Source organism: Magnolia sinica, chromosome 1 (assembly GCF_029962835.1).
Source record: "Magnolia sinica isolate HGM2019 chromosome 1, MsV1, whole genome shotgun sequence".
Taxonomy (NCBI): domain Eukaryota; kingdom Viridiplantae; phylum Streptophyta; class Magnoliopsida; order Magnoliales; family Magnoliaceae; genus Magnolia; species Magnolia sinica.
The window spans coordinates 40,762,209-40,789,385 of record NC_080573.1 but is presented as its reverse complement, the minus strand read 5'-3'; the positions used below and the strand labels follow the sequence as shown (position 1 = coordinate 40,789,385).

General features: G+C 39.0%; 1 protein-coding gene across 2 annotated transcripts in view; it reads left to right on the top strand.

The window, feature by feature from the left end:
- Window positions 1–1,133: 1,133 nt before the first annotated feature.
- Window positions 1,134–27,177, top strand: part of LOC131246658 (BTB/POZ domain-containing protein At1g04390) — a 28,652-nt gene continuing 2,608 nt past the window's right edge. For both annotated transcript variants that reach the window (XR_009171460.1, XM_058247011.1), the window contains exons 1-7: window positions 1,134–1,423; window positions 5,761–5,887; window positions 16,861–17,377; window positions 17,502–17,635; window positions 18,080–18,525; window positions 18,994–20,157; window positions 20,742–20,894. Coding sequence is in view for 1 of the 2 variants with exons in the window: in XM_058247011.1 (XP_058102994.1) it covers window positions 1,299–1,423; window positions 5,761–5,887; window positions 16,861–17,377; window positions 17,502–17,635; window positions 18,080–18,525; window positions 18,994–20,157; window positions 20,742–20,894 (2,666 nt within the window). In the remaining variant the exon portion in view is untranslated. The remainder of the gene's footprint in view (window positions 1,424–5,760; window positions 5,888–16,860; window positions 17,378–17,501; window positions 17,636–18,079; window positions 18,526–18,993; window positions 20,158–20,741; window positions 20,895–27,177) is intronic.

Genomic DNA, 27,177 nt, shown 5'->3' with positions numbered 1-27,177 from the left:
ACATATATAGCATATTAGTAGTCCGACAGCACTGTTATTACACTTGAGATTTTCTGCTATTAAAAGAGAGTTTTTACTTAGGTGTATCGCAACACTCTATGTAGTTTCAAAACACATCAGAAGTAATTACTTCAAATGCCTCCACTTCAATTTACCTCCAAATTCAGCTGCCAAATGCAAATATTAGCTACTTGAATTCAAAATAAACCCATTGACCTCCAAATCTAACGCAGGAAGGACGTGAGGTTGATCACCATCTTCCTCAAGAAGATAACTATTTCGAATCCACGAAACTTATCTATACTCTTCATGGAGACTTCTCGAATCCACGAGGAAAAGAATAATAAAATTTAAAATAAATTCTATAAAATTCAGAATTGATTGATCAATGTCTCATTTTCATGTGTCCCTATTACACCATTAATATAAAAAACAAAAAAAACAAAAAACCTAAAATTTGTAATTACCAAAAATAGCAAAATTCTAACCTTAATAAAAATCCTAATTCTAATAAAACCCTTATAAAACCTAATTTCTAAAAATAAAAAATTTAAATAAACTTTTGTTAAAAGAGTCCTATCATAAAGTTATTTCAAAAGAGGAAGAAAATCTAAAACTATGAGAATATTAAAAAATTCAGAATGACTAAAAATAGTAATATTTTCCTAAAAATTTCTTTTTGAGCTGAAAATGTGCATTTTCCGATGAACCGGACAGATAGGACTCACTTTGTGGGTCGGTTTACCTCGGATGACCCATTTCAATAAAGATTGATAGGTTGTGCGGCCAGTAATAATACCTGATCAAAAGTTACAGTGAATTTACAGTACACCTTCTTTTGGCCGAACCATGCTAGGAATGTATTTGTTTCATTTTCTACATCAAAATCTGGGCTGCCAAACAATCCTTCACAGAAATCCCTGCCTGAGCACTTCAAATGGACGGATTGGATGTCACACCGATACACTTCCGTGGCCCACTGAGCTTCGTCACAGGGCTGCTTGTAACAGGGTTTGCAGGAAATTTGCGTCCACGTTGATCCCCACCAGATTCATGAAATAGATTTCTCAACGTGTGCAAGTTGATACGTGTGTCGCGATTGCCCTTTACGAAAATTAAAACAGTCGAGAATTCCCGCAGTCTCTCTCCCTTCTTCTCACTCGACATTCGAAGAGGAGCGCTACTCTGCACACTCAGTGCTCCGCTCATATCCTGCGCCCTCCCTCTTTCCTCAGAACGGTAAAAAAGCGAAAAAAAACCTAATTCCAGCCCTTCGAAAACCATTTTTCTAGAAAAGAATGAAAAATCGCTGGATCGTCATGAAATCGTCGAAGATTGGAGGCAGCGAAAAGAATCGCGGTCTCACCGATCACGTGCTCAGGCTCCATCAACGCCTTTCCAACGCCCTCAGCCTCGGGATCAAGTAATTTCCTTGAATTTCTTGACCATTTTCCCAAAAAATAAAAAAATAAAAATTCTGCAATCACGTTTTCGATGAAATTCGATCTTTTCATGTAAATTTCGTTATTTAAGGATTTAGGCATCTTCTCTTCTGGGAATTATGTAAAATTCATTGGGTATGGATGGACAACGTTTATCTTCCTGATCTTGGCCGTAGATTTGACTGTGTATGATGATCTGAACTGTCTAAATGGTTGGCACACCACAGATGGGCTACATCCTGGAAAACACACTGGTTCGATGGTCGTAGCCATCTCTGCGGTTGTTTTTTCGCCCTTCAAATGTAGACACTTCCATTTACCATGTTTCTTTTCAACCATCACTTTGCAAGGAGTCATGTAGGCTGCTTCTAGCCAGTCTGGGGCTAATTGAAGCTGGTCCACTTATTCTTAGGGCTTGAAAATGAGAATGTGATAGATGACGAGCAGGAAGGAGGCATAAAAAATGATCTTGACCTAGATCAAGAAAGTGGGGAGTCTCTTGTAACTCGGTGACTTGTGAGTTGTGACAGCACCAATAAAAGATAGCAGAAGAAAATTGGGTTCAAAGAAACATCATCATACCCAGGTCCAGTGTGGGAGCAAAATATGGTTTCAAGTTATCAAACTTAATGAAGAAGAAAAGTATGAGGTTGCATGGTGAATAAAGAAATGATCTTCTCATCAATGATATCTTGTTACTGAATTTCTTGAGTTTTAAGAACTCTGCCATAGCTAGTTCCATCGGAGAGAGCAAAATAGGGTGGTTGATGTTTGGTTAGCATGTGAAGCATGCCAATGGAGGGGTTTGTGGGGTATATAGGGTTTTGCTAATGTCCCCACCTTCATCGGGACGATAGCAACGTCTCAAATGCTTTTAGGTGAAATGTATTGTGGTGTGTCCAATCGTTGATCTCGGCCGTTCATTCATTCCTACAATTGGGGGCTAGCCATGGTGAAAAAAACTTGCTGATTGGATAATCATAATCCTTTGAATGGGACCAACTTGTTACAGCCATCTGTTTTTACAAGCTATAGATCATGCGGTTATAATTATCAAACCAAAGTGCTACTTTGGAATCATAAGCAATGCAAAGTTGGATCTATTGAAAAGATGTACAAGATGATGTTTGGACCTATTTTGTTTCTCTACTCAATCTTGTTTGTCCATTTGCCACATTATTGATCGCGTGTTTAGGATCGTCAATCTGCCTGATTTTTTCACCATGATTTGCCCCCAATTGCACGAATAAATGAACGGCCTGGATCAATGATTGGACACTCCATTTGTCACTTAAAAGCATTGGGGATGTTGCTGGCGTCCCCATGATGGTGAGGATGTATGCTGCTGACTACTACTAACAGTAAGGGATTCAAACATTTCACTGTGACACTACCTATGGATGCATGCCCGATGTTACTCAGAGGCACTTGGCTATACAATCATGAAATGATTCACACATCAAAAGGGCAAACATATATGTATTGAAAGATGGAATAAATTTTTCTCTAAAGCTATCGAGGGATTGTGAAACATAACAAAAATGTTGAGCATGTTGAAGGAACTGATGACAATTGTAATCATAATGATGGTATCTAAAACGCTGTTAGATGAATTGAAGTACCCAAATAAGTTGATGCACAACATGAAGAAGGCTGACATGACTAGTTTGGATGAGGTTGGATTACTTTTTCTCCTTTTTCTTTTTAACTTGGTTCAATAGGTATTGTTGTGTAATACAGGTTTGGAAAAAGTCGATTCATTTCAAGAAAATAATATTTGATTATATTGAATTCATTTTATATAGTTCTTTTGCCTATACTCTATTGTCCTCGCCATTTAGTTAGTGTGATTATTCAATCCATTGCAGACTCTAACTGCTAGGCGGTCTACCACCGGATACTTTATGTTTGAGGGAAGAAATTTGGTTACATGGAAGAGTAAAAAGCAGAGTGTTCTAGCCCAATCAAGCGCTAAAATCGAACTTGTGAGTTCGTGTGGATTAAGAAGTTGTGCAGGAAATGGGTTTTACAATGAACCTACTAATGCAATTATTTGATGATAATCAAGTAGCCTCCCATATTACAAACAATCTAATCTATCACGAGAGAATTGAGCATATTGAAGTAGACTGTCACTTTATACATGAGAAGGTTAGTGGAGAAGTCTTTACACCATACGTTTGGTTTCAAGATCAATTTGCTGATGTGTTCACCAAGGCTCTTAGTCGCAGTTAGTCTACCTGCATCTATTCCAAGTTCGCCATCGATGGCATCTATGCTCCAGCTTGAAGGGAACTTTTAACGAACACGAGTATGGGTTGTACAGCTATACGGCCCACCTAGTCTTGGCATTTGGTCTTATATACGTGTGTTTTTTGAAACTGTGATAATTTTATTGCCAAAGGCCAAAGGCCCAAAGAATTACAAAAAACAGGAAAAAAGGAAAAAACTATCATCACAAATCTGCCCAACTATCAGTGAACTGGTCTGCAACTATTGCCTTCGCTTCGATTGCCCATTCCATAACCATTCCCTTTGCCATAAGAAAAGTCTCCATCGAAGATCTTTTCTGATTCCTAAAACAGCTGTTATTCCTTTACATCCATATCACCCAAATTTCAGCCAAAAGACAAACACCATATTTCCTTCTCTCTCTTCCCTTTTCCCCTTTCATGCCAAGACAAAAAGAAGCATTCTATTGAGCCTGGCATAACCCAGTGTACACCAAACTTAACAATAAAGGCTTCCCATACTTGTTTTGCAAACTCACAGTGGATGAAAGATGGCTCACCGACTCCAAACGTCCCAACATATAATCTAAAAAACTCCAATCGACACGATCACACGCTTTCTCGATACCCTATTTGCATAAATCCCATTTTCTTCCTTTTCTATTATGTGGATCAATGACCTCATGTGCTATGAACACGCTATCAACTATTTGCCGACGTTCAACGCAAGCCCCTTGCAACTTGGATATTACTTTTCTGAGCACTGATCGGAACCTTGATGCTAGAATCTTTGCCAATATCTTGTAAGGGCTCCCCGAGAGACTAACCAGCCTAACAACCTTCAAGCTTCCCGCCCATTTTTTTTTTTTTGGGATTAGAGCAATAAACGTTGCCCCTAATTCTGCTACTAAAAATCCTTTTTAAAAAATAAATAAATTGGGTATCATATACGTGTTAAGTCTTATTTCTTAATGTTTATGGGCACTTTGGTCTCTCTTTATATTAATCTACATTGTCAATTTTTCTTGGTTGTCCACATGTTTTATAAATGGGCCACCAAATTTGTGAATCAATGTGATGCTATGGGACCCACCTAAGGGATGGCTAGGATCGTATCACTCATACGGGAACCACTTTTTTACTCTCTCATTCTCACTCACACACACACAGAGCTTCTTAGCTATTTAGGGTAAGGGCTTGTTCAGTCCCTACTGGGACCAAGGCTCTTAGGCCAACCCCTTCCTAGGCCTAGCCTGTTCCATTTCCACCCATGCCAATTGAGATGCCATCTCTGATTAGGGACCTTTTCTTGTGTTACTCTCAGCTACTTTTAATAATCCAAAATATGGTAATGGAATGGACAGCTATGAACTTGAAATCAATGCAATTTGGTTTGTAGATCGTCCAAGTGGGTAGCCCATTGAATGGATGTCCAGATTCATCATCATAGGTACCAAAGAGTGGTTCATAGCATTGGTACCATTTACTAAATGCTCTTGGCATGCTGGTAAGGCCCCACTATGCTATTGAGGGGATTCACAATTTCTAGATCATGATGTCTTTGTGGAGTTGTAACTCTTATCAATTTACAGCATCGCTGGATGCCCATTGCTTGCCTCCACATTCCTCCTTAATTGACCAAAATTCCCTTTGGGCATAGAGCTAGGTGTGCGACCCCATACTTCAACCTAGCTGGCAAATCTAATGCAGCTGGATCTTGGGTATCGTTGTTCCTTACTTTTTGCTTAATTTTCTGTTATTCATTCTTCTGCTATTTCAGCTTGCTTATTTCCATATATCTTGACGGATGTTAGCTAACAAGTAATGAAGCCCATGCATGTTGTTGCTGGCCCATTGCTTTCATCTGTCCTCTGGTGGAGAGCTATATTGATCACATTTTGACTGAAATGCCCATGTGGAGGCAAGCAATGGACACAACAAATTTGATTAGCATTGGTAGCAATCCTCATGTTGAAGGCTAAGTGTCATGATGGACTTGTACCTCACATGTTTTTTGATATATCTTGGAAATATACTTCCCTAAATCTATTTCTGAGCTTTGCAGAGCGGTTCTTTTGCATTTGCAGATATTATGATAACAAAGAGAGGAGGTGGCAATGCACAGATGTGGAGATACAAGGGCTTGCAGTTCGCACAATGACTGCATTTATTAGTTGCATTTCATCTGATATGTCCCAACATCCACTTGTGGAGGTACTTGTTTTGGTAGATATGTGAACAGATATTGTCACATGTAGTGTCTTACTTGGAATATTGAACATTAGTTGTGATCTTGTGAAAGAGGAGGGCGGCCAGTTTCTACTGCTTAGGCTGGGTTTGAAAATATTTTGGTGGCTATTTGAACCTAGTATTAGCATCTAAAGCATCCATGCTATTAAAAAGGAAAACCTTAACATTTATTTACCATTGAACTGCAGAGTCCCATCTGGAAAAACTGCATGATGCACGACATCATGACATTGTTGTATTGAGACTTGCATCACGACATTTTATAATAGATTGATTTCAGCTAAATACAAATGTCCATCCCATTGTTCTGATTAAATGGACAATAAATAAACATGTCTTTCGTTTCTTCTGGGCTTTCTCCATCCATCCCTTTACTGTGATAGAGATAAAAGGACGATCATCTTAGCTAAGGAAATTTTCCAGAAGGAAGACTTTCACACTTTTTGGGCAAAAGCACTATGGAAAGGGAGATGGAATGCCTTTTAAGCTGATGCCTCTTTGAGAACGTGAGCATGCAATGATAGTTGATCCTTCACCAGCTAATTGCTGATAAAAATGTTGGTTGATGTAAGAAGCCCAACCTGTGATGCCCAGATTTTAATACACATGCAGACGGGGTACAGTGAAGCGGGATACAACTCCATATATCAGCAATGAAGGATGTGGATACAAGTATCTCATACAATACTTCTATACAATGAAAAAATTAGCAAGAGTTTAGAGATAATGAAACTAATATTGTTTGATAATGTTAAATTGCATATGAGAATAACCCATACATCAGTCAATACTTGTATCATTAGTCATATGGTATGAGCCTATGCCTTGAGCATATGCAATTATTCACATATCTTAGGGTGTATCTGGGTAACATGAAAATTTTAAGTTAACCAGTATTTTCTAAAATTGATATGTTTTACTATTTAATTTTAAAGATGACATATTTGGTCTTCAAGGGAAAATTTTGCAAATTTTCTCTCATAATAAAGAAGAAAATTTCAGAAAAAGTAAAATTATCCATTGTTATGATTTGCAAAATCTTAAGTCTCTCTCTCACCATCCGATCAAAGTGGTTTTTTGAGAGAATGTAGATTCTAAGGTGGGACTGTATGATGGATTGTCCAAATCATTGATCGACCCAAGTGACTTTTAAGAGGGACATGCAACCAAAGGTGGGGCTCACACGATGGACAGTCCATATTAATGATTGCACCTCTATTATAATTAATGAAACCATCACGTTATTAGTCAATAGTCATTGATCGGATTGTTAAGATCATTTGATCAAAGTGATCTTTAGGGTAGGATGGTCAATTAAAGGTAGGCCCCACATGATGGATGGTCTAATCAATGATCAAGCCTTCCTTTGTTTGCTTACTAATTAATGAATACATCGAGCCATCATAGAAGGTCTACCAAAGGTGGAGGAGGAGCCTGACTGCAACCCTAGCTTCACTTTGGATGGATGACATTTACATAGGCCCCTACGGGTCACTTTGAAGACCCCACATGCATAGTACGTGCATCTGGAAGACCCCATAATGGGAAGATGCATGTGGGCTACAATCAAAGGAGTTTTCGACCATTAGATTGCGACTGTTGGCCCATCTGACTGTTAGATCATCATTTGCAGGCCATCGGATTGTTGGTCCACCTAGATATTGGACCACATGGGTCCATAGTGTAGGCATTTTAGTTTTATTTATATTTTGGACATTATTGATGGTTTAGATTAGGATTCGATGTTTTTGATTGCTTATTTGGTTTATGAACATTTTTTTAAGACTTAACAAGGTATTTATAAAATTTAAAATTTGAAATATAAATTTGTCTCTCCCCTTCGAACTCGAGCCCACAATTTTGAGAAAACAAAAATAAAGATTTCTTTCTTCCTCCTCATTGCATGTGACTTACAGGCGAAGTTCTACATCTTTCCAGGGATTGGAGAGAGGGTGCGAAGCCCAGACGGTGATCCTCAACTATCTTCTTCTTCTTTTTTCCATGGTATGTTTCTATAATTTCTTCTTCTTCCCATCCAAACCTTGAATCCCCATTCTTTTCTTCTCTTTCCTTCTTCCTTTTCTTCTTTCCTTATTTGAAATCCACCCAAATAGCAAACCCATCCAACCCTAGTTGTATGGGCCCTCCACTTACACAAGCACGCACGTGCAAGCATGTACCGTTGTCCATGTGGACAACCCTTTCTCCTTCCTTTTCTTCCTTCCCCCTGTTGTTCTCTCTACAAAACCCTGGCTATAATCCCTCCTTTCTTTCTCTCTACAAAACCCTGGCTATAATCCCTCCTTTCTTTCTCTCTAAACCCTAACCCTAGTTTCTCCTCAAATCACAAACCTAATTTTTCTATTTTGGTTCCCTAATTCCCAAATTGATTCCAAAACTCAAAATCACAAATCTATTGGAATGTTGGAATGATCCTATGCTAGAACGGTATTCCTGCATCTCATTGAGACCTTCCTTTCCTAAGTTTATTTTGATTGAGCATTATGGGATGATAATTTTGATTGGAACCAAGCTAATTAAATCTGAATTTTCTGTTTTGTGGTAGAATGCTTGATTTTTATGCTTGATTTCATTGTAGTAATATGAAATTTGGTCTCATCTAGCATATTAGGCTAGAAAACATTCATCCTATGTCTAGGATCACCTGATCAAAGTGACTTTTAAGAGGAACACGCAATCAAAGGCGGCCCCACATAATGGACGATTCAAATCAATGAATGGACCTTCTTGTATCCATTTTCCTAGCCATTGATCAAGTGTTTAGGATTGTCTGATCAAAGTTGACGATTTAAAGGTTGCTTCCACACGATGGACAAACCAAATCAATTATTCAACCTTCTCTATTATAATCAATATGTACTTTCCATTTTAATAGCCATTAATTGGTTAGTTAGGATCGTCCCATTAAAACAATCTTTTGGGAGGGATGGTCAATTAAAGGTGGGACCTATATAATGGATGGCCCAAATCAATGATTGGATTTTCTCTATTGCAATTAATATGGATTATCATTTGTCTTGGACATTGATCGATGGCTAGGATCATTCAATCAAAGTAGTTTTAAGAGGAAAGGGTAGTGAAAGGTGGGTCCCACATGATGGACTATCCAAATCAATGAATAGATTCTATTATAGTCTATATGTATTATGTAGTGTTTATTTCTTAGCCAATGGATGGTTTAGATCAATGATAGGACCTTCTCATTTATACAATATAGACTATCCATTTTTGTGACCATTGATTATGTACTTTGGATAATCCGATTGAAGTGATTTTGTGAATTGACAACAATGAAAGGTGGATCCCACATGATCCACAATCCAAATTGATGATAAGATTTAGGTGGAGGACTACATTGCTCGTCATCTGGCTATAAAGAAACAGTTGTTGCTTCCATAAACTAAGGGGTTCAATAGTGGGGGTTTGTAATCGGGTGACTTTGTATATCAAGGAGCGAGCTCCTTCAATGTGTGTGTGTGTGTGGGCTTTATTTGTTTGCTTCCTTTTGTTTTTCTTTCTTTTGTGTTTTATTCTCTTTCTCGGCCTTCGACCTTAGTAAAATTGCTTCATCTTTCAAAAAATAAAAAATAAAATAAAAAAACCAATGATTGAACCTTCTCTATTATAATCAATATGAACCATTCATTTTCCTAGATGATGATCACATGTATAGGATCACTTAATCAAAGTGAACTTTATAGGGAATGGGCAAAGAAAAGTGGGCCACACATGATGTAAAATAAATTATTGGACCTCCTTTATTATAATAAATGTTTCCCATCCATTTTCCTAGCCATTGATTTGGTGGTTGGATCATTTGTTTTTGGGATAGATGTGCAATCGAAGGTGGGCCCAACGTGATGGTCGACCCAGATTGCTAGAATTGGTCCAAGCATTGATTTCAATTGTCCATGATAATGAGTCCACATTTGGTTGCGTTTCCCTCAAAGAACAACTAAATTGTTTTATATATAAGATATGCAATTTATTAAAAAGAAGCAAGGAAAAAAATATCTGCCACTCACACATAAGAGCATCCATTGACTTAGGCATTGCCCATGCAATCCTTAAGAGCCTCAAATTGCTCCACCAAATATCTGCAGAAAAGGGAAGGAGACTTGGGGAGCCCAATCCCTAAACATAACAAGGACCCAGGAGAAGACTCCAGTCGCAGCAACCGAACAAATCCTAAAGTAGCGGTTGTTTCTTTCCAACCAGATCACCCACAACACGACGAGGAATACTACCTTCCATTTTCTTCTACCCATCAGTCCTTCAGGGTCAGTGGGCCACTCACACATAAGAGCATCCATTGACTTAGGCATTGCCCATGCAATCCTTAAGAGCCTCAAATTGCTCCACCAAATATCTGCAGAAAAGGGGCAATGGGTGAAGAGATGATCAACTGTTTCTTCAGAGCAAAATCATAGGAGGCAAATGCTAGGGATGCTCATACCACGTTTGTGAAGTTTGTCAACAGTGAGGACTTTGTTTCTTCCCACCAACCAACCAAAAACTGCAGGGGGGGGGGGGAGGAGCCTATTACAAAGGATTTATAGAACTAGTGCACAGAAAAAGCTCCAGATGGCTGAGGGCCCAAGCCCTTTATATTAAGCTCTACACAGAGATGGATGAGCCCTTTAATATTTATATTAAGTGACAAACATTGATAATGAATTAATGATAAAAGTTTAATTAAATTGTGATTTTAGTAGGTTGGCTAAACCCACATTTGATCATTGACCTATTCTCTTAGATGTTCAGGAAGATAGCTAAGGGCCTAAGCCCTTTCTCTTTGAGCTTATGTGGTTGGAGGTGGATGGTTTTTCTAATCTCATAAAAAATTGGTGGCACTTCTTAAGCGTTTCAGGCACAGCTGGTTTTTGATTTTTGGTTAGCTCGAAAACTCAAAGTTACTGAAGGGGAAGCTAAATGAGTGGGAAAAAAAAAGATTTCCTTCATCACTGGAATGATGCAGCAGAACGTATTTTGAATGATCTTCATGAGCTGGACACTAGGGAAGAGGGGGGTGAGTTAACCGACTAAGAATGCCAAAGACATGCTTCCTTGTTGGCTGAATATTCTAATTTTTTGAAGTAAGAAGAAATGAAGTGGAGGTAGAGATCGAGAGAAATATGGTTAAAGGAAAGGCGACAAGAACACTCAATTCTTCCATAGCATTGCCGATGTTAGGGCTTGAAACAATCACATCTGCAGCTTGGAGGTAAAAGGTAGTCAGATTGAAGCTAAAGATCAAGTTTGTTGAGCAATTGTGCAATTCAATGCCAAGTTACTATCTAGCGAGGGGAGGTGAAGACCTTTGTTGGACTATTTATCGTTTGATTTTGATTTTTATTTTTTCCAGCCGCGGATAGGGATTCTCTTGAAAAACCAGTGATGGAAGAAGAGATCAAAAGTGCGATCAATTCATTGGGCAAAAATAAGGCCTCAGGTCCATATGGCTACCCGATGCCTTTTTTTTTTTTCTTTTTCTTTCATGTTTTTGGGAGATAATCAAGAAGGATGTAGTGACCTTTGTAGTAGAGTTCTGTGAGAAGGATTAGGTGTCCAAGAGGATGGAGGCCTCGTTTATGGGAATTATTCCAAAGCAGGGGCATAATCACTTGGAGATTTTCGGCCTATTAGTCTGATTGGAAGTCTTTACAAGATTTTGTCCAAGATTTTCGCATCAAGATTTAGGACAGTTTTGGCTTTTGTCTTATTTGAGAATCAAGGTGCTTTTGTGGCAAAGAGACAAATATTAGATAGTGCTCTACTAGCTCACGAATGTATAGACTCAATGAATAAAGAGAAGAAAGGTGTGGTATGTAAGCTCGACATCGAAAAGGCCTACGATAATGTCAATCAGGGCTTTCTTGGGTACATGCTAAAAAGAATAGGGTGTGGAAACAAATGGATTCGTTAGATGCATGAATGCGTATCTTTGGCTAGTTTCTCAGTCATTGTTAATGGTTTTCCAAAAAGATTCTTTAAAGTGTCGAGATGTCTAAGGCAAGGAGATCCTCCATCCCTGTTCTTATTCATAGTGGTAGCAGAAGCCTTGAGTAGAACGTTAGCAAAAGGGCAAGAAGTGGGCCTTATTGCTAGATTCCAAGGAGCAAGAGATGGAGTTTGGATTTCTCAGATGACACAATTTTATTCTGTGATACTAATATGGCAATGATGGACAATCTAAGGAAAATTTTTGGGGTGCTTTGAGGATGTGTCAGGTTTTAAAATCAACGTAAGGAAAAGTAAAATGTTAGGTATCGAACTCTCAAAGGAGGAAGTGTCATCATTTGCTGGTGTATTCGAGTGTGATGTAGGGTCATTTCCTTCTTCTTACATGGCCCTCCTACTATGCATAGGGAAACCGGCGAAATATCTTTGGCGTGAAGTGATTTAAGGTGTCCCAAATCGGTTACGTAACGGTAATGATGGCTATCGTTATGTGATATGGGGCTGAAACGGCGGGGTAAAAAAAAGAAGAAATGTATCGGTTGTTACGGGGTCGTAACGGCCGTTGTAGGGCATAATGGCCGTTTTGGTCCCTGTAACTGTCGTAACGCTAAGTAACCCTAAAAGAAAAGGGAAACAAAAAGTGGAAAAAAAAAAAAAGAAAAAGAAAAAGAAAAAGAAAAAAAAACATACCCGATTTTCTTCTTCTTTTACTGCTGTGGGGCTGTTGCAGCTTCTTCTTCATTCTTCGTTCTTCTTTCTTCCCTTTACACCCCACACACACACACACACTCTCTCTCTCTCTCTCTCTCTCTCTCGATCGAAAAACAAATGGACAGCGTGGTTGTTTTTTTTTTCTTTTTTAATACACTATGGTGTACGTCCCTTAGTGCACATGCACGTTCGCTGTTTTGATATGGGGCCCACCTTGATTTATGTGTTGTAGATCCATGCCGGCTATCGGTTTTTTCAGTTCATTTTAGGCCATGGTCCCTAATGAAGCAGATCCAAATCTTAGGTGGATCGCATAGTAGGGATTGAATGTCCATAGTTAAAAACTTCCTAGGGTTCACTTTAATGTTTATTTTCCATTAAACCTGTTGATAAGGTCACATAGACCTGGATGAAGGGAAAACACAAATAACATCTTGATATAAAAAAATCTTTTGGTCCCAAAAAGTTTTTAAAGGTGGGAATTCAATCCCTACTTTGCAATCAACTTGAGATTTGGTTTTGCCTTATTTTTTGACCATGCCCTAAAATGAGTTGGCAAAAAGGATGGATGGCATGGATATATAAGAAACGTGTCGAGGTGGGTACCGCATTCAAGGCGTCGCTCATTATGGCCCACCTGAGATTTAGATCTGCCTGATTTTTGGGACCATGCCTTAAATGAGTTGGCAAAATAGATTAACGACATGGATATAAAAATACATCGAGATGGGCCCCACATTCAAGGCCTCACCCACTAGTGGTCCACTTGAGATCTGGATTTGCCTCATTTGTGGACCATGTCGTGTAAAATGAGTTGGCAGAATGAAATGGACGGCATGGATATACAATACATACATTGAGGTGGGCCTCACATACGCAGCCCTAAAAAATCGTACATGAGGCCAAATAGCACTGTACGTAGCGTAGCTACATAGCGTACGTTATAGCTCCGTAGTGTGTAGCGTTTGTAACGTACACTACAATGTATTTTTGTTGTTGTTAAAACTGGTGTAAAACTCACATTATAAAAATACTTAAAATGTAAAATTAAAGCCTAAACTTTTTTTGTTTACTTTCACTTAAAATGGTGGTGATCCTTTGTTAAAGTTTGTGTGAAACTCACATGCTAAAAAACCTTTAAAACTAAACTTAAAAGAAAAGTTTCGAAAGAGGGTTTATGAAAACCCCTCTTTGTATACATGACATTTGTATTGCACTTAATAATCTTAACCTGTGGGATTTTTATTTCTTTTCATACTTGTGAGTTGTGACTTGTTGTTTCAATTAGACATTATTAATTAGAGTAGTTTGCTTAGAAAGCTGATGTGATAATTATTTGATTCGGTTTATGACTTTATATATGGATTAGCTTTTGATAAATGATAATTAATAACTTGTTTGAACATGCTTATACTAGAGAAAATGAATAATCTGTTTTTATATATATATATATATATATGCTTTTTTCTTGCTATTCATCATATTTTCTCATTTTTAAATTAAAAAAATAGAAGTATCATGTAGCTTACGCTACACGCTATGCTATTTACGCTACACGCTACAGAGGGCTGAACACTACACAACATGCTATCGTTATTTAAAGCACCGACTGGCACATATTAACTTAAAATTAATTAATTAAATTATGGACTGTTGTTGCTAAGTTACAGTCTAAAAAATTAATTATTTGAGTGATTTTCACCGTTAATTTGTATACACTTGTTTTTTGAAATAAGACCATTTGATATTTTTTTCATTCTTTATTGTCCAATAAATGTTCACCAATCCATTAGTGGGATAAGTATCAATAGATTGCATGAATTTAAGGCTGATTTGGGACATTGAATGGTCCACCAAATTAGCACCAAATCGACAACACTATTCACCTTAATCTATTTCAATTTTTTCTTAAGATCTATTGGGAAAATACTATCAAATTGTTAGGTATATGAAATACATAATAGGACACAAAAGTCCATAACCTCTGTATGTTGAAATGAAATGTACGAGAGTCATAAGGTATGTAATACACCAATACTATAAATAATAATAAAACCTACAAATATGAGATGTTTTGGTATTACATTCTTTCTAATAAATTTATATTGGTATTATTTAGTTAAATAATTAAATATAAAAGATTTGAAGTTAATTCCAAGTTATCAGGTTCATAAATTCATCAGACAACTCAATATAACATTCTCACTAAAGATTGGACTGTTACACTACCATAAACATGTTCAAAATTATAAGTGAATGCATATTTGGAATATTTACAATTTTTCACATTTTCTGGATATTTTTTCTAATTTTTTGAGCAAAAAAAAAAAGGAGATTGATGCAAGGGCGTATCGGCCCTTATGCCGATTCAACGTATCCATAATGGTGGGCATCGTTACCGCTACGGGACACCTTGGAAGTGATTAAAAGGTTTGAGCGGAAGTTGTTAAGGTGGAAAAGCTGCCATATATCTCTAGCTGGTTGAATCACCCTAATCAAAGCAACTTTATTTAGTCTCCCCCTATATTTCATGTCTTTGTTTAAATGCCTAAAATTTGTGTTGGAAAAATTGGAAAGGCTAAGGCGAGATTTCCTTTGGAGAGGAGCCAAAAAATGCAGAAATTCCACTTGCTTAAGTGGGAAGAGGTTTGAAAACCTCTATCCAAAGGGGACGTAGGTATTAAGGTTTTGGAATCTACGAATGTGGCAATTCTTGGTAAATGACAGTGGCGATTTGGGTCTAAAGAGGGTAAGCTGTGGAGAGAAGTTATTGCGGCTAAATATGGTCTTCAAGAGGGAGGATGGGAGGTAAAAAGTTCCTCTCACTACCAAGCTTCGGGGATTTGGAAGGCCATTAATTCAGTGGGTTCCTTCTTCAAGCTGGGAGTGTTTTTTTTTCTCTTAGTAACAGGTATTGCATTCACTTTCGGGAGGATCCTTGGAGTTGAAATTCCCATCCCTTGCAAGCTTAGCCGCCATGAAGAATATTTCAGTTGTTTCTTGCTTCTCCTTGGCCCGTGAGAGAGGTGTGTGGTGTCCCCCGTGTAGGAGAGCCTTAACAGATGTGGAGGCTGATGACTTTGTTCGGTTGTTGGCGAGACTTCACTACTACCACCCTGTTCCAGATCATGAAGATTCTATGGCTTGGAAATGGTTGCCATCAGGCACATTCTCGGTTAAATCCTTTTATAGGATGCCTCGGGTTTCTTCATAGCAAAGAAGGGAAGAGTATTTTTCACGCCTTTTGGTTATACGGGGCTCTAACTAAGGTTGCTTCTTTCACTTGGCTAGTGGGACGAAAGCGTATTTTGACCATATACAATTTGCAGACGAGGTCTATGGTCCTTCCTAACATGTGCCTACTATGCAAGAGCGATGCAAAGTTGGTTGATCACCTCTTCATCCATTGCCCTTTCATGAGTCATGTCTGGACCTCTTTTCTGGCATCCTTTGGCATTGGGTGGGTTATGCCTCAATCGATTGTGGACTTATTTTGGGCCTGGCACAGTTTTCCCATTCCAAAAAGGCGACAAGTGGCATTGCGGCTTGTTGTATTAGCTATCTTATGGAATACTTGCCAGGAACGTAATTGCCGTTGCCTCCTCAACAAACAGGGGTCGTGGGAAGAAGTTTTGTGGCTATCTAAGATAGATGTCTTAGATTGGGTATCTGGGGATAAAGATGTTACCATTGATGATATTCTAGTTATTTGGGATGTAAAGTTTGGTTTTTATGGGGCTGTTTCCTTGGGTTGTATTTGTCTGCTTAACAGTTTCTCATTGGGTTGTATTTTGCTGTTTTGACGTTTGTCTTATCAGTGAGTCAATAAAGCTTTCTCGTTAATCTTCAAAAAAAAAAAAAGGAAAAAGAAAAAGAAAAAGTAGGTTGGCTAAACAGTTAATAAAACATAAAAATGGAGAAAATGTTATTAAATCAAGAATTTGTTATTTTTTGAATTATAGAAAATTGTAATTATGAAAGGTTTGCATGCCAAATGGACCCTTGGTATTCTATTCCACAACGTACTCTCGATTTATATTCTCCAGACCTTACCATCATTTAGAAGAGTAACATCCCATGTCAATGTATTTTTGTCTCTGCTATTTTTTGGCCAATATTTGTAGGACTTGAGATATGAGTTGATCTGCTTTGATTGGAAACCTTAATTTCATCCAGTTAAGTGTAGGAATTTCTGTTTAGATAACCCTTTTGATACTAAACTTGCCTATTTGATACCTTTTCAGGACTCAATTACCGATATGCTGGTTGCACTGGAAGGAATCCTTCAATCTGGAAATGAGAACGTATTGAGCATGGCAGTGAATGCAACAACAAAGTTGGTTGAACTTTTAGGCAATTCCCTACTCCAACGTCATGTTTTGGAGCTTGTTCGTCCTTTGTCACGCTTGTTATCACTGCGTAGATCATCAATCACAGTTTCATGTGCAATTGCTTTGAATCGCATCCTCTCAAAGCTAACACCTTTGAGACTTGAGAAATACAAAGAGGTGTGGGAAGTTGTGGAGGAAACAAATGCAGTTGGCAGCATCGTCCGTTGTTTACAGGATTACGTCAACGGAATTCAACCAGTTGAACATTTCACAGAGATGGCATCTCTTTTAAGGACAATACTGTGGCGGTGGCCTCCCTCTAGGTATCTTGTTTGGAGTAATTCTGAACTAATGGAAGGGCTAGGTGATGCCTGTGCAAAGCCTGATTCTGCTGTTGCAACTGCTGTTTTGAAACTATATTCTGCTTTAGGTACCCTTTCTTTATGGTAAATGTCTTTCCTTAGTCCATATTGTGATGCAATCATGCTTTCATTACTTTAGACATTGCTTCATGTTATTATGAGTGGAAAGAAGTGCTAAATTTTACTTAACAGCTCTATGTGGTAATGGGGCCATGAAGCTTATTCAAAATGGAGAAAAACTTCTGCCTATGATAGTGCACTGCATGGGAAGCTCACAGCCACGCCATATTCGGATGGAGGCCTTTACACTCTCTCAACATTTAATGGTAAGAAATGGAAAGAACTTATTCTCATATGATTATTTTACTTTTTTGTTTCTGTTTTGTATGAGAAAATACTCAATGCTCAATCAAGTATTTGTAATCGGACAAACGGTACATGTGGTGGCCACATTTTGGTCATCCAAATTGTTTACCTGGTGGTTGCACGGTCTATGGGAGATAAGCTGAAACTCTCCATTGCCAAAATGTTCAGAACTGTCTAGGTGGGTCACCGTTACGTGGAAATATTGTCCATTTTTATCAGGTGGCTAGGATCATCCGTAGGAAAGGTATCAGGTCATGGCCCATTCTTAGGTTACAAAAAGGTGGGCAGACATATGCCGTTGTTGTATTGAAGGAGAAAACACCTTTTCTTTTGACTGACATCATGTAAGACCTCATATCTTTATCTAGATAGCATCCATCTCAAGGGCTTTTCCATCTGTACAGAGATCTTCCAAAGGGTGTTCTGAATTGTCCGGGAAATGTTATGAGCCTATTGTCAGAGGCATAATTAATGCAATGAATGACTGGAGATCACCATGTTCTGAGAAGGTTCCTCCTGATCTGGTGCCTTTGGTAGTGGAGGCGTGTTGCTCAGCATTATTTACTTGTTGGGCCAGGGAGCATCATTCTTATTTTTGGAAGCTTGGGATCGACAGAATCCTTCTTGATCTTCTTGTAAACAATTTCAGCAAAATTGATCAATCTCCAGCTTGTGGTCCATTGGAAGAGCTGATAGCTGCACGGAAGGGCCTTTATGCTCACGGTCTTCCGGTTATAAGGCCTTACATCTGGGATATACTTGGATTGCTTGCAACAAACTGTGGAGAAGATTTTGACCCAACCATATACGGAAATAGGCGTCACCTTAATGGTCTTATTGCCTGTGCATGGTAATATGTTTCTGTCATTTCTTTCTCCTTGTCTTAATTTTCTGAAATTTGTCAAAGTGATTATTATATTTGGCTTTGCTAAGCCTAAATGCACCTATACATGCTGGGATAGCTTCACATGTGTGGTACATCAAGCTGCGCATGGTGTGGGCTGTGCCTTCTAGATGATTTGGCATAAGAATCAAGCTGGTTAACTCATTAGGTGGGCTATGTATGGAATATATGCAAGTGGCCCTTCGGATGAGTGTACCCGTGCAGTCTCTATGCCAGGTGATCTATATGTTGGAGCCCACTTGGTGCACACTTCACATGTACCACGCATGTATCAGGTTTGTGATAGGTGTGGCCTAGAGGTGTGTGTGGGCATAGTGGTACTCTTCATAATTCCAGTTATTTTTGGCCTTCATCATTTAATTGACTCAGTGCATATTTTTGTCTGTATGAACTGATGCTCATGTTTGTCAATAGTTCGGTGGCTGCGGATTCAATTCGTGGAGGGCCTCATTCTTCAGAAAAAGATTTCCCAACCACATCAGAGCGTGAACCAGCATGCAGAGCAGTTTCACTGATGGTGTATTCTCCCTGCAAGTATATTGCATCACAGACTAGGCACTTTCTATCATTTGCATTAATGCCCAATGGAAATGAGTATCTGGAAAACATGCTCGCTACCCTTAAATCAGCTGCCATTGGGGATACCTTTGCAGCATCCGACAACAGCCGACTCGTCATTAGCTTAATGAGTTTCACATTTTATTTGAGCTTGCCACAGTTTCAGAACCTCATTGTTGAAGGTGAAGCTGTAAAGACGTTATCATCCTTTATCAGGGTGTGGGTGGGCAGTGATATGAGAGTTCGAAGGACGAGCATCGCCCCACATTTACATAACACATCAAGTGTGAGAAAGTGCTGCTTGTTCAATATGGAAGATTGGGAAGGCGGAGATGTTGTTTTGTTTTTCAGCCTCCGAGCACTTTCCAAATTGATACAGCATTTTGATTTCAAATTCAATCACCAAGTGATAACCTCACAGCATATTGGCATTGTAGAGTTGGTGGATTCTCAAGATGGAAATTTAGTTGTCTGGCTAAAGGAGCTCTGCAATAATAGCACCTTGAGTCCAGGACCTAGATGGTATGCCGCATACAGTCTTAGTTTTTTTGGCTTCTATGGTTTTCAGAGTAAGCTTGGCAAGAGGGTCGAAAAAGCACTAAATGAGAATGAACTTGCTGACCTGCAACTTGTTCTTTCGGATGGCCAAAGTATAAGAGTTCATAGCATCATTCTTAAGTTTAGATGCCCTTCTTTGTTGCCACTGCTGCCTATGGAGAAAGCATCGCTTGATGGTTCTAATGAACAGCAAGATATCAAGCAATTGTGCAGAAAGTTCCAGCGGGAAGTTCGTTTATCTCCTCGCGTGGACAACTGTGCTTTGATGAAGTTGCTAGAATTTGTTTATACGGGAATTTTATGGGCAGATGATGGCCTTGTGAAACAGTTGAGAATGCTTGCAAAGCGCTGCAACTTACAGTCATTGTCAGATATTCTTTACAGAAAACAACCAAAGTGGGGCGCTGGCATAACTGGCTTTGACTTCACTCCTGCTCTTGGACCAGCTGGATATCCTTTCTCGTAAGGGACTTGCCTTATCCATTCAATCATCACTGCTTTTTTTTACACGCATTCACACCCCACACACACCCACGCGTTCACACCACAGTGGGAAAATCTGTATATCTTTACCCTGATTGTTTTTAAAAAAAACATCTGTATATTTCTCTATCTTTCTAGACGTTGCATGAAGTGTTGTCCCCACCACGTGCATGTATGCATGACAAATATGAAAGGTGGTTGCGACTGTTGATCTTGTTAGCTACAATTTGATTGGTAAACTTGGTCCTCTGATTGGTGTAGGTTTTGCCCACTAAATGTGGACATTTGCTCTTTTTTTAACTGCTCCTATTTCACACCACTGATTGGATAGCTAGCTTGACCTGATCATTTTTCGGATGTGGCCCATCAACCATGGTGGCACACAAAATTAATGGTTATGTACAAAAAATACCACTTGTACAGCAGGGATATTTTGTGTGCATTTCATGGAAATCCCTGAAACAGCCGGATCATAGTATAATTCCTCTGCTGCATTATGTTCACTCAGCTTTTAGAAGTAAATTTCTGTTTTAGTTTCCAATACAACTTACTGTTGATTTCAGTGACATCATCCTGGAAGCTAAAGAAACTGGGGCAATGCTTTGGACTTGCAGTGTTTGCTTGCTATCAGCACCGCATGTGCATGCCCACAAAATCATATTGTGGTCAAGCTGCGATTATCTTCAGGCACTATTCCAGTCAGGAATGCAGGAGAGGTATCGCACGAAACTATTTTCTCTTTGGATATTTTGAGAGGAGGTACTCTAACCAGGATGTGATAAGCTTGTTCATGACTGACTGATATCTCTACGAATATCATGTCCTAGAGGTTTACTAAGCTCACACATGTCCATATGTGTCATACCACCGACTCTGGAACCATGATTAAGACTAACCTTTGCCTCGGGTTAAGCAATGTGATTTGGGTTGAAGTATTAAACATCCATATTCATCATTCACAGCCATACATTCACACAATGCCATCATAGATATTATAAAAAGACTTTATTCCAAATTATTCAATAAAACATTTGTTCCATCAACATCATTCATCAAAATATCTAAACTGCTGGGTTCCAATCCTTACCCGAGTGGTAACCTCTGAGGAGTTTCACCATGAGGTCTTGGGTTTGAAACTCATCGGTGGTGAAATCCCACTACAACATGCGTCGGTGTGGGTGTGTGTGTGAAAAAAAAAAGAAATCTAAACTGCCAATCTGCGTGGCAGTGTCTCAAGTAAATAAGAAATTCCGAAGTAAATGATCAGTGCTGTAAAATTTATCTGGCCAGTTCCTGAGCCTTTCTATTGTCTCCTTATCGTGTAAGTCAACAAGTTGAATGGAATAAGCTTTCCACAGGTCTTTCAGATAATTCCGTAACAAGAGCATCAAATGATTTTCAGTGTTTAAAACAAGTGGTACATTGTTAATAATATATGAAGTATGAATGCATGATATAGATGCATGTTTATTCTTCACGATTCTCATATAGTTTACTGAACACTAGGGCCAAATCTCTCACAATTGGCCAAGCCAAGTCACTCTCAAAATCTTATACTTGCATTTTTTTCCAGATTGACAGTCAGGAGCTTTATAACTTAACAACCTGAATTCCACAAAGGAGTTCATCATCAATCCTCCTATTAGGCAATCAGAGGTCAATCCCAACATGACCCACATCTTGGATTCCAAGGGAGACTCTAATTGGTACCATTTAGGAACAGGGACTTTCAACCCTGGGGAACTCTTAATGTTCCCCTCTATTTCAAATCACTCAAGTCACTCAACCAAATCCTCATTCACTCTAATTCAATTCTCACCCCCTCAACTGGTGTTCTTAATATGTCTATGATAAATGCAAAATGGAAATACGGGTGCAGTTTCATAAACATTCCAAGAATAAACTTCCAAAATAGCACTTTCTTAATAAGAGACTACTTTCCAAAAATATAACTTTCTAAATTGGATACTTTCCAAATATAGAATGATGTATGAATGCAGTTGCCTACTTGGATTAGAACCACTCACCCAAATCGATTCAAAAGTGTAGGTAGGACACCCTATGCTATGTTTGTGGTGCTTGACATGCTTCTCTCTTTTTGTCCAAGACTTTCTTAGGTGTAGGCTTGGGAAGTTGAGTCTCCTCACGGTGCTCTCGGCCTACCATTTTCTATTTCAAGAAATTGCTATAAATAGACTTTTCTAACATAGGCTTTCCTATTTGAGATAACCTTCCTAAAATAGCATTTTCCTAGCTTGGATCCGAATCCGGCACATAGATAGGAAAAAAACTTTATTTGGGTGAAATCGAATAGACCAACTATCGACAAAGTGGGGCTAATCCAACAATCTATCCGATCTTACTTGGTCACACTGGCAGCCCACTTAGGCATGTAATTTCCAAAGGTTATCAGGTAAGTGTTGAGTTTCAAATCAATTATCTCACATGGACTGTTCATACGTCCAAGTGCGGTCTAGTCTAAATTATCACATGGGCCTAGATTGGGCCCAATAGTGATGGGGTCGATCAAGGAGGAAAACTTGGGTCTTAACAAAACAGATGCACACCAAAGATGGGTGATTGGGTGGTCTTGATTGATTGGTCCAATTGTTGACAAATTTGACTATTCTAACGGTCCGATTCTTATACCGAACATCACACGAGAGACAAGTCATTAAAGAATCTAAGACATGGGCTTACTGAAGATTTATTTCACCCTTAGTGGGTCCCATGTCTAGGCTTAAAAGATGGTCTAAGGGCGCCACATACTGGCCCCAAATTGATCTTTCCAAACCAGTTCTCTTAGTGGACCGTAAGTGGGCCCCACAAGTTGTCATAATGTGGCGATGTGGGCCCCACTTGCTGGTCTACGCTAGACCATTAATTTGTTCCTAGAATGATTTAAAAGTGGGTCCCATTTTGGGTCAAAAGTGACATCCAGTTCAGCCCCATTATCATAAAAGATCAACATTTATGATTCAAAAATCGGAACATCAATCATATGAAGAAATTTAGACTAAAGTTTCTACAAATCTACAGACTTCACATAGATGATCTTTGGGGTCATTAGTAGGCCCCACGTTTGATCCAAAAAGAGGGCCATCAAGCCCTTCACGCCCTAGGCCTAGGATGGCCTTGATCAAATTATTTGTAAGAGATCACAAGTGGGCCCCACTTGCCGCCCAAAATGTGGCAGCACGGGCCCCACTTTAGTCCCAAGTTACATCATTAAACCTGTTTTACAAACACAACACTTTAGTTTACACGCTGTAATTTTGTGATCACAAAAAGATTGATCCTTTAGAAGCACTTTTGTATGTGACCAAAGCAGAGTGATGAGGACATCCAAGCACCATACCAGAGGAGGGTTGAGCCGGTCTTCTTATGGCTAGACGACCATTACATGGGGCCCACTTGACCCAATTTATATTTCTAGCCACGTTGAAGACCCTATGCGCATGTTTATGTATCTTTGAAGACCCTACACTCGGAAGATGCACGTGAGTTGCATATAGGAGTTTGATGGACACATCAGACCGTTGGATTAAGTGGACACAATGATCAGACCGTTGGATCATCATCATCAAACATCTTGATCGTGGATCCCCTTAAGCCACAAAATAGTTTAGGTGTTTAGATTGTTTACATGCTTCATTATTTTTTAGTATACCTTATATTTGTGTTGATATTAGGGAGTTAGGAACAATTTTTAATTTATTAAGTGTCTTTATGTTAAGAATCTTATCTGAGAACGCCTTTTTGTAAAAGATCTTTTCTGAGACTATAAAAGAGAAAGATGGGTGTGAAGCCCTAATGCCATTATTTTGAAAAAAAAAAAAAAGCTCTGTGTTTTCTCTTCTTCATATGATTTGAAGAATACTCCATGTGATTTAGAGCTTGGGTGTGGGGTGATTCCGTTCCCCATTCAACGGAGGTGCGAGGCTTCCATTTATCATCTTCCTTCTCTCTTCCTTTATATCCAAAAGATGTATTTTTACAAAAACTTCATCTGTCTTCTTCCCTTCCTATTCAAAACCATCCAAATCAAATTTTTCTTCAACTTTTCATTATCCAACTTCAACACCAACCGAAATTAACCATTGAGGATCCCAAAATCCATAACTTCCCTTTGTCCAAAACCTTAATTTTCCTATACCAATACCTAAATCCATCAATCCCCTTTAACCAATTCACCCAATTTATTCCTAATTTCATATTTTCCCCAAATTCTAAAAACCCATAATTTCAAAATCCTCAATTCCCATGAACCCTAATTTTCTCGACTTCAGATTTTCCCCTTCCTAACACTAATTATAGAACTTACAAGTCAGTCCCTTGAGTGTGGGATGTGCCTATGCTAAATTGAAAGTTCTATCCTTCCACCGAGCCTACTTTTAATTGATTTATGTGATTTCTTAACATGCGGGCATGTGATTTAAATTAAATCAGATTTTATTTCCTATTGTTTACTCTTAATTACGTGGTGGGTTAACATCTTTTGTCAATTGAATTACTTTATAGACTTTTTCATAATCTCCATGTTGCATGCTTGCATTAAATCATGTGTCTTGCATCACTGAGTGGGCCCCACATCTGATAAAAAAGGTCGCCAAAGATGGCCCTAAGAGTCCATCCAAAACTGCCACAAGATCGGGCCCAACTGGTCTCTAAGTGTCACCATGATGTGGGCCCCACACGCTGCCCAAAACATAGCAGCGTGGGTCCACTTGCTAGTCCCTTATGGACCATTATTCCATGGTTTGAAAAAGGATGATTGGGCCCCACATCTGATAAAAAAAAGGTAGCCAAAGATGGCCCTAAGAGTCCATCCAAAAATGCCCCAAAATTGTGTCCAACCGGTCCTAAGCATGACCACGAGTGAGCTCCACATGCTACCAAAACGTACCAGTGTGGGCCCACTTGCTGTTCCCTTTTGGACCATTATTCCATGGTTTGAAAAAGGCTAGGTGGGCCCCACATTGGTCCCACAAACTCCAGTAAAACAGTTTTGATACACAAACCAAAATGACGATCCAACAGCTAAGATTTCACACTATACAAAGAGTCCAACAAAAAGGGAATATACACTCTAATTTACCAGAAGATTGTTGGGGCCATTGGCGGGCCCCACAACTGAACGAACATGGCCCTAAGGCCTTCCCCACGCTGGTCTGTTTTGGGCCCCAAACAGGTCCCTGGTTTGGACCATGAGTGGGCCTAGCATGTGCCTACCTGCTGGTCCATTTTGGACTGCTATTCCTTGACTCTTTTGAGGCTTAAATGGGCCCCACTTCGGTATCAATCATTCCAGCTAATCAGATTGCTATACACAAGTAGTTCTGCATGCAATCGGCCCGATCTAGCCATCCATCAATGTGATCATTGAATGGATGGTTTGAGGTGCATTTTTGCTATCATCCAGGTCATCTAAGGGTGTTGATTCCACCCTTGACCATAACTCCCTGATTGGTTAGATCAGTCCATAGACAACTAGATTGGGCCGAAATCAAGACCCGATCAAAACCATTCATTGTTACATAGCAAAAAGAAAATAAAGGAGGATGTTAGGGGTGGGATCCACTTACTGAAGGGGCTGATTAGTGGCTGGATTGAAGAGGTGGGTCCGACATGTGATCAAATGTGGGCCACGCCTATCTCCTTTTCTCTCTCTTTCTCTCTCCTTACTAGGGTGCTCACGTCCGCTCATTGAGAGGGGACATGAGCCCCTTTTTAGAGGGCTTTAGTCCCTCTCATGCACCATTGTGCCTCATGTGCCTGAGTTGTATTTTGTTAAATTTAGGAGAAAAATCTAGATTTTGGTAAGTTTCGAGAGGGCATGGTGTGCCGTAAAGGCCGTTACGTAAAGGTAATGGTGGCAACCATTACACATATGGGGTCGTAAATGCCATTAAAATAATAATCCGTAAAGGCCATTACAGCCCCGTAACGGCCTGTTATGCCTTCCGTAAAGGCCGTAAAGGCCCTATAACGGACTGTTATAGGGCTGATACAGGGTTTTCTTTGAAAAAAAGAGACCATTACGGAGAGAGAGAATTTGTTTTTAAAAAAAAAGGTTTTGTACATGGGAACCCTTGAACCCTAGAACCTCATTCCAAGCCTTGTTCTTGTCCTACTAACCATTTGATCTAAGTGCTATTATTTGGTAAGGGAGGAAAATAATATTATATACTTAATCCTTACGAGTCAGAGAAAAACTAAATAAAAGAGTAACTAAAATGTTATAGCTAGGATTTAAACAAGTGACCTTCCTCTTAACAAACATGCCTTCCTCCACTCGACTACTAATGTATTGGTGACAATGAAATGATAAAATATGAATATGAACATGGGAAAATGTATGTGATGTATCATGACACATGTGCATGTAAGATGAATTAGTGTACTTGGCAATCTAATGGATCAAGTTTTCATGCAAGTATACATGAGTGAAGTAAGCATGCTAGGCAACTATGGAGTGGGTTTCCTAATCCGGTGTTATTTATACATCAAATAACCAATCTGTCAGATCCTTAAGTAGATCGATGGTAAAAATACTTTTCTAATAGTTAGTTTGAAGATTTGATGAATGGACCATCACGGGTTTATAAATCCATGGTTAGATGGTCCCATACAATCACGATGGTCAATCAAAGAAACCAAAATTAAATATACCAAATTCATGTTTTGATGGCTAGGATCACTTGAGGATCTCTACAGGGTGAGATGACATATGAGTTCAAGTTAGGCAGGCTTGTAAAAATATCAGGTTCCAAATATAGCAGGTTCCATATATGGTAGGTTCCAAAAAATAAAAAATAAAAAATGTACCCCCAAAATTTACTAGGGATATTGCAATATGCACCTCTACCTTTGATCAGGGATGTCAACATGTGTTGGGCATCCAATTCGTGCATCTGGTTGGTCCTCCCCATAGATGACATGGCCCAAGACAGGCAACTCTACTCTCAGGAGGGTGACGGGTGTACACGAATGCACACC